The sequence below is a fragment of the Oryzias latipes genome, chromosome 12, assembly GCF_002234675.1.
Source record: "Oryzias latipes chromosome 12, ASM223467v1".
NCBI lineage: Eukaryota > Metazoa > Chordata > Actinopteri > Beloniformes > Adrianichthyidae > Oryzias > Oryzias latipes.
In genome coordinates, this window is record NC_019870.2 from 324,308 (window position 1) to 335,603 (window position 11,296).

Consider the following 11,296-nt stretch of genomic DNA (forward strand, 5'->3'; position numbering starts at 1 on the left):
TCAAAAAAAAATTTTTGCGTTTGTAAAACAAATGTTTTCACATCTGTTGTGTCTCATCTGACTTTTTTCCAATCTTTGATTTCTCTCTCACAAGTTTCAGTTTAGCGTGACAAAGCTGCTGATTGGTCCAGATTCTCTTCGGTTAGCAGGAACTAGCAGAAGAGATCACATCACTCCTGTGTTAGTTTCACTTCACTGGATCCCAGTTGATTCTAGAATCAAGTTCAAGATCCTCCTGTTAACCTATAAGGCCTTACATAGACTGGCCCCGTCCTATATTAAGGACCTCATAGTCCCTTACCAACCAATCAGAACACTTCACTCACTAAATGCAGGACTGCTTGTGGTTCCTAGAATTAGTAAAAGTACGGTTGGAGGTAGAGCGTTTAGCCACCAAGCCCCTGTTTTATGGAATAAACTCCCAGCTCATGGAAGAGAGGCCGACTCAGTTTCTACATTCAAAGTTAGACTGAAAACATTCCTCTTTGGACAGGATTATTGTCAGACTAGTTAGTATTCAGAGATTATTTAACTTAATGTTAATGTGTTTAAATTAAACTTAATAATAACTATTTCTTTTAAAAGGCTGCTAGAAGTTGAAGCTGGGGTAACTATGGTGCTCTGGGGTTCTGTCCTCTTTTCTTTTCTACTTCTACCCTTCCTCTCCTCTATTCTTGATCATCATTTATCATTTAGTTCTCCATGCCTCTGTTTGGTGCAGTGATTCATGTATTGTCCCTCTTTCCCCTCCTGGGGAGTGGGAGTGCTTCCAGACTCCAGTTGGCTCATCCGTGCTCCAGTTCCTGACCGAGTACCTCGTCTCTGCTCCTGCTCCTACACCTGGCTTTGGTTCCTGTCTCCGGCTCGACTCGCGCCTTTGACTGTCCCCACAACCACGGCTGGATGAAGCTCGTCTGCTGGACTTTTATATATGTAGTTGTAGATTTAGATAAGTTAATTCTTCTCTAAGAGTTCTGGTAAATCGCCTGTCCGTCCTGGGGGAGGATCCCTCCTTCATGTGGGCACCCCTGAGGTTTCTTCGTTTTTTCCAGAATCCGGTTTTTTAGGAGTTTTTCCTTACCGTGAAGGGGGGTCTAAGGGCAGGGATGCCAGTATAGCTTAGTCAGTTTGTTAGTTCATTTTAGTATTTTTCTATTGAACTCTTTGTATTCGTGATCCTTTTGAGTTCATCTTTTACTTTGAAGCCCATCGAGACGACTGACCCCTGGAGGATCAAAAATCCTCTCAGACAAACATTCTCTTGGTTCAGACCTAATGGATCTTCAAAACCTCTGGTTGACTTCTGGCTAGTCTGAAATAACCTTTAAATAGACGTTAGCATCTCAGCAGCTCCTCTGACTGATGACTGTTTGAAATTAATGTCAGTTCTCAAATCCAAAAATCCTCTGGAAATGTAATTCCTCACTTCTCACTACTGTAGCTTTCTGCAGTGCTATTAGTGAGTTATTGAAACAATAAAAACTGATTCAACCCTAAAATGTTACACTGATAAATGAGAAATCTTTCAATTCAAAGTACATCAAACTGCCATTAAACACAGCAAATTAATATCAAAACATTATAAGCAAAAATTAAAGCAGAAATTATGAGTTAATTCAGATTTGTTCCAAGCCTGTTTTCAATGATAAACAACACTGAAGTATTTTAGTGTTCTCTTGACGATATTTCTATTAAAAAAACAAAAGCAGCTTTCATCAGATCCTGAGAAAAGTGGGTGGAGCTTGGTGAAAAGAGAACATCTGATTTCTGCGATCTAGAGAAGAATGCTATAAAGAAACTTCATATTAATAATCAATGATGCTCTGATCCTCAAAGATCTCTAAAGAAATAAGATCATTTTATAATAAACTCTACTCGTCATCCTATTCTGAGTCCCACTATGAAACATTTTTCCAGACAATTAAATTAAACAAATAAAATTTGATTCCTAAGATTGATGAGAATTTTAGAAACTCTTGTGATTCAGAAATAACTTTTGCAGGAATTAGAGAAGCTTTAAGCTGTCTGTCCAAGGATAAAGCTCCAGGATGTGACGGACTGACCAGTAACTTTTAGAAATACTTCTGGGAGCAAATCAAAGATTTAATTTTTGAAATGTTTAACGAAATTATTCAAAATGGATCTCTAAAATACAATGAAACATCGTGGAATCACCCTTATTCCTAAGCCGGGTAAAGACCCAACATTTCTAGATCATTTATAACTCTTTTGAATACTGACTATAAACTTCTAACACATATATTTGCAAACAGACTCAAGTCAGACATAATCTCTGAAACGCAGTCTGGTTTTATTAAAGGTCGCTCACTTCATAATAACTTAGGCCTTGTTCTGGATATGATTGACTATGAACGTCTCATAGATACAGACGGTTTGATTCTAGTCTTAGATTTTTACAAGGCCTTTGATATGATTGAGCATATATCATGTTTCAAACTCTGCAATTCTTTGGTTTTGGTAACAAATTTATTAATGTAGTTAAAACTTTTCACTATGAAACCAGTAGTTGTGTTTGTTTACCTCAGGGGACGTCTGACAGATTTAACATTAAAGCTAGAAAACAAGGTCGTCCCATTTCACCCCTTCTATTCACTGCAGCAGCAGAAATGCTGTCTTTGCTCATCAAACACACTGACTTTGGTAAGCTGTCAGTTAGAATGTTGAATTTTCAATAAACCAACTAGCCGACCATACAACAGTCTTCCTGAATAATCTACATGACATCCCATAATTCTTCAAACTATTGACATCTTTTCAAAAGCTTCAGGCCTCAAACTGAACCTAAACAAATGTGAGATCTGACCCATTGAACATGTTTATAATATTTTGATAAAATCCACAGTTAAATACCTCAGAATGCATAGAACTAAAAACCAAACAGACTTGGAAAAACTGAATGTTTGGGACAAACTAGAGAAACGTTTGTCTCTGCTGAATAACTGGGCACAGAGAGATCTTTCTATTTTTGGTAGAATTCTCCACCAAAATTGAAAGCATATCCAGATTCATATATCCCACCTATTCTATAGGTGTCCCTAAACAAGCCATCAAATCTATTAATCAAGTCAATTTTAACTTCAAATGGAAAAGGAAAACACACTATGTTAAACAAGGTACTCTAACTAAAAAATACCAGGATGGAGGTCTTCAAGCCATAGACTCTAACAGCCTTAATGGCACCTTAAAAATAAACTGGTTAAAATCATTTATTATAAATCTAAATAGTATTTGGTTCATTGTTCCTAATAAAATATTTTCCCGCCTAGGAGGGATCCAGTTTTTACTCAGCTGTGATTTTGACAATAAGAAACTTCCCATTCAAGTTCTCCTGTAATGAAAAATCATTCCAGTCCAGACAACACTCCTCTATGGAACTGCAGATACGTCACTGTTAGAAACAAATCCATCTGTGTTCCAACATGGTTTGAAATGGAATTTGGTCTTTAATGCATCTTCTTAATGACGATGCTTCTCTCATGTCTGCTGATGATTTCACAGCTAAATATGGTTCACTAACAAATAGAAAAGATGTTGAAAACATTATTAAGGCCATTCATCAGAATGTTGTAAATCAGTTTCTGATCTGTTTCATGATGTCATCTACAGACGTCCTCCTGTCCCCAAGATTCTGATTAATGGACACAACATAGCGACGTCCAACCCCCCCAACCGTCAAATCAGAGAATATTTGAATGAAACGTCCTTTCCCTACATCTTATTATCTAATTATATGACCCAATATTTTAACATTTCAGAAAAGAAACAAATAGGAAATATTTCAAACCCCCCATCCCTCCTAAAGCCAAGTCCACTTTCAAACCTTTTCAGGTATTTATCCATCCAAGGAATTATTAAGAAAACGGTTTGGAATCCTGAAAACTGTTGTTCTGTTTGTCACGATGACATTGAAACGACTGAGCATCTTTTCTTTGTTTTTATTCTGATGTTGTCAGGTTGGGGGGACTGGTGAGCGTGAAGGACCCAAAATGCAGAGACGGGGGCACACGGTTCCAGAGCAAGGGGTTTAATTAACAAAAGGCGCTGCAGAGCAGGGTAACAAAACTAAACTCACTGTGGGCAAAACTTGAAAATGTGGCAGAAGACAGACATGGAGATGACAGCCAGGGAAGAGACGCTAGTGACGCTAGTGACGCTACATGGCAGACAGTAATGGACCAGCACAAGAGGAAGGCAGAGACAAGACTTAAATACAGACAGGACAGACAAGACACAGGTGAACATGATCAGGGCAGATGGGGACCAAAGGAAGTAAAACTCAAGAACATGACAAAACAGGAAACCTTTCAAAATAAAACAGGAAACAGAACTCAAACATGACAGAGACCAAAACGGAAAGCAAAAGCCAATAGAAAGAAACCCAAACCATGACAAATGTGTTTTGACATAATTTACATTATTGGCTTTTCCCCAAGACTTTTCTATTCAGGATATCATTTTTGGGTTTATTTTAGAAAACAAAAACACAGAACTTATTCTGAATGTTGTAATTATTTTGGGTAAATTCTGTTTACATAAATGTCGATTCCTTAAAATCAAACCATATTTTTTTACATTTCATGAAGATCTCTGCTCTTGTTTTTTATCCCTCATGGAAAACAAACCTGTTATGGAACTTCAAAGTATCGTTTGTAACTGTCAGCTTTTTATAAACCGCCTAAGCTAAGAATCATTCAAATGTCTATGTAACCACTTTTAATTTTATTTTTAATTTAAGTTTTTTTTTTTTTTTATTATTGATGCAGAACAAAAGTGACATACAGCAAAAGAACAAGGAACACTAAACTGTACATGAAATGTTCAAAAAAAAACAAGCAAGCAAGAAAATAAATTTAGATTAAATTATACAGCTGAGCAAGGTGATACGTTTTAATAGCTTTTTTGTTTGTACTGGGGAAAATGGAATGTAAGTAACATCTAACTTGGGCTAGTAAATCAAGAAAATTAGGAGCTTTATTGCTGAATTTAGATTTGTGAATATAATACTTGGTTAATAAAAGCAGAAGATTTATTAAATAAAATTGAGATAAAAATGTCTTATCATAATTAACGTAACCAAATAAAATGTTTTTCCATGTTAAGGTAAAATGTGGATAAATCTGAGTTTTTATCAAGTTTGTTGATTCGTCCCATATTGTTTCATTGGACTTGCAGGTCCAAAAGAAATGCAGCAACGTTTCCTCAGACTGAGAACAGAAAGAACAGTTTTTATCAATATCCCTTTTTAGCCTTTGCATATACTGATTTGTTGGATAAAACCTATGAATGATCTTGAATGAAACCTCTTTCACTTTGTTGTTTGGCAGAAGCCAAACCTTTTCCCAACACACCGGACCATGAAGTGAAGTCCAGAAAGTTCTGGCCGGCTGGGGATTCAGTCTTTAGCTCCTGCTGGAACCGTCTTTGGATGGCTTTGTTTTGATTTCTCAAAGCAGAGAAGCAGAGTTTTCCACAGCAGTGTCCGTCAGGTGAAGCTGTGGTTGGGGAGCAGATGGAGATCCTTTATAAAGATAGGTGAGGTTGAGGGAAACGGCATCAAAACAACTGAAAAGTCCTTCACAGAAACAGGGATCTGGTAGAACTGAAGGAATTCGGTGTGAGTGTAAAGTTGACCTTGTTGATTGAATAATTGTCTGATATTATTATCAAACCACTGTTGGATAAAGATAGTTTTGTTTCTGTAAAGAATGTATCTATTGTTCCAAATGGAAAACCTGTGAGGAGAAAAATCATGTTTATAAATCCTGGACCAATAAGCAGCATCTGTTTCTGAAATGAGGACAGTTTGATGGACGCTTTGTCGGGTTTGTAGGTGCAGAGCAGGAAAAAGTCGAGGTCACCAACCTGGGAGAAAATAGATCTGGGAATGAAGTTCCAGAGAGTTCGGATTTTTCAAAAACTTTCTTATCCAATTAATTTTAAAAGTCATATTTAGGGTACTGAAATCTAGAAAGTTCAGACCCCCACTAGTGTAATCATTCATTAGAACAGATTTCCTTATATGATGAGTTTGGTTTTTCCAGACAAAGTCGCATAGCAGTTTATCAACAGTTTTGCTAATGATGTTATAATCATTATTAAGAAGACGGATGGGTCTCCAATTATCAATCTAGAGTAAATCTTTCTGTGGTTTTGGGATAAGGGTACATACTCCAGGGTAGGGTGTCATTAGAAATACTTTGTTGTAAACTTCCAGTAAAAAGGGCGCCATCTGCTGGTAGAATAAAGTATAAAATTCAGAAGTTAATCCATCAGTTCCTGGAGATTTCTTTGGGTTTAACACCTTGATGACGTCACAGACTTCTCCACGACTCACTGGATCATCACAAAGTTCTTTCTCAGAGTCTTTCATTGTTCTGGTTTTGTTTAAAGAGTTCAAAAACATTTCAGCCTCTATTTCAGAATATTGTGATGAATACAGATTCTCATAAAATGATGAACAATAGTTGGAGATTATTTTAGCATCACTACAATTTATGTCATTAATTTTTAACTCGTTAATAGTGTTTATTTGTCCTTGATGCTTCTCCATTCTAAAAAAATAAGAGGAGTTTTGTTCTCCCTGCTGGAGCCATTGTTTTCTGGATGTAATAAAAGCTCCTTCTGCTTTTCTTTGATAAACTTGATCCAAGTCTTCCTGTAGTTTGATCATTTGTAGTTTCTGCTCATCTGACAGCTGTCTGGAGGTTTTTGTGATAGTACTGAGATGCCTGTCATGCTTTCTTAGTTTAGCTAAGTTGCCACCAAATGTTCTTAAAAACTTGGCTGATTCATATTTAAACAACTCCCAGTTAACGGAGAAAGAGTTCTCCAATTTGGCTTTATTAAAAAATTCTGAAAGAAGATCATTAATTTTTGTTTGCACTTCTGTCATTTTGAGCAGCGAGTTGTTTCATTTCCAATAATGAAATTTACTGACATTTTGTGAGGGACACATAACAATATCTATACGGACAGCTTGATGGTCACTTAGATGTTGACTGAAATATCCTTATCCTGTAAATGACTAGAAATGAACCAACAGTCTGATGGAGAAAAGGCTGTTCTAGATTTATGACTCCATGTAGAAGATGGTATCTGAGGATGTTTGAGTCTCCAGACATCCACCAGTTTAAACTGCTCCATAAAAGATTTGAAAAATATATTTTTGCGATTATGATTCGAGGGGGGCCACCGATCAATCTGAGGGTTTAAAGTCATATTAAAATCTCCCCCCACAATAATTGCAGAGTTTGGAAATTTCTGAAGCCATTTTTTCAATGTACTCTCAATTATAAGAAATAGTTGTTTATTTTCTGTATTCGAGTTGTAGCCGTATATATTGAAAATAATTATGATATTATTATTGTAATCAATAACTTGCCCAACAAAGTGCCCTTTAGCATCAGATTCTGTAAGCAGAACATTCCCGTTATATTTATGTTTCAGGGTTAAAACTGCTGCTGATTTTTCAGATGATGAGAAAACCATAAACCGCCCCCCCCCCCACCCCCCACTGTGTTTTCCAGACATTTACATCAGAACAAACAGAATGAGATTCCTGACAAAAGAAAAGATCTGCATTCAGCTGCTTAAGAAATAAAAATATAGCTTTTCGTTTGATATTACTTCTTAACCCGCTGGCGTTGAGCGAAACAATAGACAATGAAATATTTAGAACAAGAAAAAATACTCTCAAACACTAAGAAAAGAAACGTATCCTCTGAGCTTAACCTGCACAGCAGTAAATGCTCAACAATGTTTTGTGAATACTGAAGGTATTCACAAAACATTTCTGAAAGAGGAAAAACTGAACTAGGTCCACATCTGTATATTCTGGTTTGTGTTTCCAAGTGGGCCTCAGTAAGTTAGAAGTTCAGTCAGATCCATCCTGTTTCTGTTTTAGTGAGTTAACAACAATGTCAGAGGATCACATGACCACCAGTGACCTGATGATCTGACCTCTTGACCGTCGATGAAGCCTCTGAAGCTCGTTTTCCTTCCTCTCTGGCTTTTTGGATGAGGGGCCAGACTTTCAGCTGTGGAAAGATCCTCGGCAAAGCGGAGCTTCTTCTCTGTTTTTAGCGGCTCTCCAGACGGCATCTCTGTAGGATCTCTGGGAGAACCGGATGATGATCTCTGGGGCGTGTGCTGCTGGGATTGGGTTTCCCAGGGCGATGTGTGACATCAATGGCAGAGAAAGGCTGCTGCAGGTCTTCTACAGCGATGCTCTGACAGATCTCAGTGACCTTCACATCTTCATCAGTGACACCAAAGAGTTTCAGGTTCCTCCTCCTCGAATATGACTCCAGATCCAGAACCTGGACCTGAAGAGCTGCCACGGTTTTGTCTTCATTCTTCAGACGTTGGTCAGACTTTTGTGTGTCTTTTATTTGGTTGCATGTGAATTCTCAGCTTCTCCTTCTCCCTTCAGCGTCTTTTCATCTTCTTTGAGTTTTCATTTATTAGCCTTTCCAATGAGTCGGCTCGCTTGTTTATCAGCTCAGATAAAACAGCAATGACTTCATTTGAATCAGAAGAGCTTTGTCCAGCTGCCAGCAAAGCTTTTTTTGCAGCTGGGGGCTTTCTTGGAGTTTTAGGGAGAGGAGGGAAAGCTTCCATGTCTGAAGTTGGTGACGGTTTGGTGTAGTCATGACACGCGGTGGTCCTCAGGACTGCAGCTTTTTCGCTTTTGTTCATTCTCTTTCTCTCTCGACTGAACATCAAGGTCAAAAATCAAAAGATCTTTCTCTTCCAGAAAAGGTTTGAGCTGTTTTCTTGGTCTTTTGGATGAAATGGATGTTATGTCCGATAACCTTTGCAGGAGCTCAGAAGGTCCGTACCTACAGACGCCATCTTGGCCGGACTCCTTTCTTGTTTGTACTTGTCGTTGACATTTTTCTATACTTGTCATAATTGTAAACCTCAAGTGTTTTGTCCATAAACATCTCAGGGAGGAAGTTGGAGGCGGGGCTTAGCAGCTTCATGGAGGTGTTAGGCCCCGCCCAGATTTCCATTTCCATCTGAACCCCAGAATCCTTACAGCAACAGCACGAGAACATGAATTATTATTATTAATGTCTGTATTCTGGGACGTCAGTGTTTCCCCCAAATATCCTCGGTCCGCTTTTCCCGCGGCGCTGACCGGATGCGTTTGTCTAACGGTTTGACAATAAAGGTTTCTGAAAAAACAACAGACCGCGTGACCAAGTCACGTGACACTATCGTGACGCCGTGTCAGCTGACAGCAGAGGAACCGTCAACCGTCCGTCGACCTTCGTGGCTCCGTGTTTCTCCGGTTCTTGTGTCGGTGCGTCCGCGGTTCTCTCCCCGGTATGGCGAGCCAGTCTCAGGGCATCCAGCAGCTGCTGCAGGCCGAGAAGAGAGCGGCCGAGAAGGTGGCGGAGGCCCGGAAGCGTGAGTACGGCGAGGCGGCCCGGGACCGGGACCGGGACCGGTTCACTCACTCACACTATAAAACCACTAGCAAACCGCCACGGACGGGCCGTGACCGGGACTGTAACGTCATTCAGACACATGAGCAGTAGACGCCTGTGACGTCACCCGTTAAACTGCGTGGATCCAGATGTGAGGAGGAAACATCTGCAGGCAAGGGCCTTCAACCGCAATGCATGCTGGGCTATATTAGTCATCATATTTCCAGGGCGCTGGAATTTGGAGTTGTGGGTTTGGACACCCCACAAAGTGGCCGTTGAGGGACTGCAGGCTCACCCGGGGGGGGGGGGGCCTGTGCTGCAGCGTGCTGCCACATGAGAAGAGGTTTGGTTTGAGAGCCACACGCGTGTTCTCCTTTCACACTCACGCATGGAGCAGCCTTAGCCTGGTTTGGCTCGGCTCTGCTCCCAGCAGGTGTCAGAGTTCTCTGGAGACAGACCAGCAAAGGAGGGGGGCACCACAGGAAGGTGGGGCATCCAGACCCGGCTAACCAATCAAGAAGCCTCAGGAGAAGTCAGAGGACCAATCAGAAAGAGGGTCATGTGACAGAAGTCTGAGTGGAGCAGAAATCCACGTTAATGTGGATCCGGTTGGGCTCATGGCGATGATTTGGGTTCTGGTCGGATCCTGAAGGTCGCATCTCTTTTTGACCTTAAAGACAGATTTCACTGGAAGCAGGAAAAGCAATAAAGTTTCCATTCAAGAGTGTCTTCCTGTTATTTAGAACATGAGCGTGTGTGTAAGTCTGAACACGTGTGGTTCAGGTGGAGCTGATGATGTCACTGTGTGTGTGCAGGTAAGAACCGGCGCCTGAAGCAGGCCAAGGAGGAGGCCCAGGCCGAGATCGAGCAGTACCGCCTGCAGAGGGAGAAGGAGTTCAAGACCAAGGAGGCCGCAGTGAGTGTCTGCTCCTGAAGCTCCTCCTCCTCTCACCTTCCTCGTTGTCATAACCTCTATGACCCCCCCCCCCCCCCGCAGGCTCTTGGTTCCCATGGCAACAGTGCAGTGGAGGTAGATCGGGACACGGTGGAGCGCATGGCTCGCATCCAGGACAGTTACCGTAGTAACCGAGAAGCAGTGCTGGGGGAGCTGCTGCGGCGCGTCTGCGACATCCAACCAGAGTTTCACGCCAACTACCGAGTGGCTGGCTAAGTGGGAGGAGCTTAACCACAGCAGGAGTACAGGGGTGGGGCTAACTCGGCTGCCACAGCGGCGCTGCCCTTGTTTTGTTGTGAAGGTGTTGATGTTCCTTTGTGCTGACGTCTGTGTACCCGTGCTGATGTTTAGAGTATTTATACATGAAAACATGGATGTTTAGTCGACCGGAACCAAAGCCGCTCCTCTGACGGCAAACTGACGGAAAAAAGGAGAGGCTTTTATTGTGAAATTCTGCATCAAATTTTGTTGTAGTTGCTTCCTGCACGTGACATTGTGACTTCCTGCTGTCTGAGTGTTGAACATATTAAAGTGATCACTGATTGGCTGAAGCTGTGGGACCTCTTCAGTTCTGGACCTGACCCGTGACACGGCCTGTTGCTATGGTTACCTGCTTATTTACACCTGGTCCCATGTGGGACAGAAAAGGGGGGGTCTGCTCGTGACTGAACCTGGAGGACCGGATGGGAACTAACAGGGTTTTGTGGTCCAGGTCCGCGCCCCCCCCCCCCCCCCCCCCCCCGCACAGAGGGGGGCAGTGCTGCCTCCTTTTTGGTTCTGGAGCTGGGTGGGTACTACCTGCAGAACTTTGGAACAAACCCGTACAGCACCACAGTCTTCTGGACCCGGTCTGGACTGAGCCGACCACCTAACCATACCAGAGAGT

At 41.3% G+C, this 11,296-nt stretch overlaps 1 protein-coding gene across 1 annotated transcript; it reads left to right on the forward strand.

Moving 5' to 3' along the window:
• Positions 1–9,225: 9,225 nt before the first annotated feature.
• On the forward strand, positions 9,226–10,961 carry LOC101172700 (V-type proton ATPase subunit G 1). The gene is made up of 3 exons (XM_004084437.2): positions 9,226–9,435; positions 10,271–10,371; positions 10,453–10,961. Exons 1-3 carry the CDS (start codon positions 9,354–9,356, stop codon positions 10,624–10,626), a joined length of 357 nt encoding a protein of 118 aa, XP_004084485.1. The 5' UTR covers positions 9,226–9,353; the 3' UTR covers positions 10,627–10,961.
• The last annotated feature ends 335 nt before the right edge of the window (positions 10,962–11,296 follow it).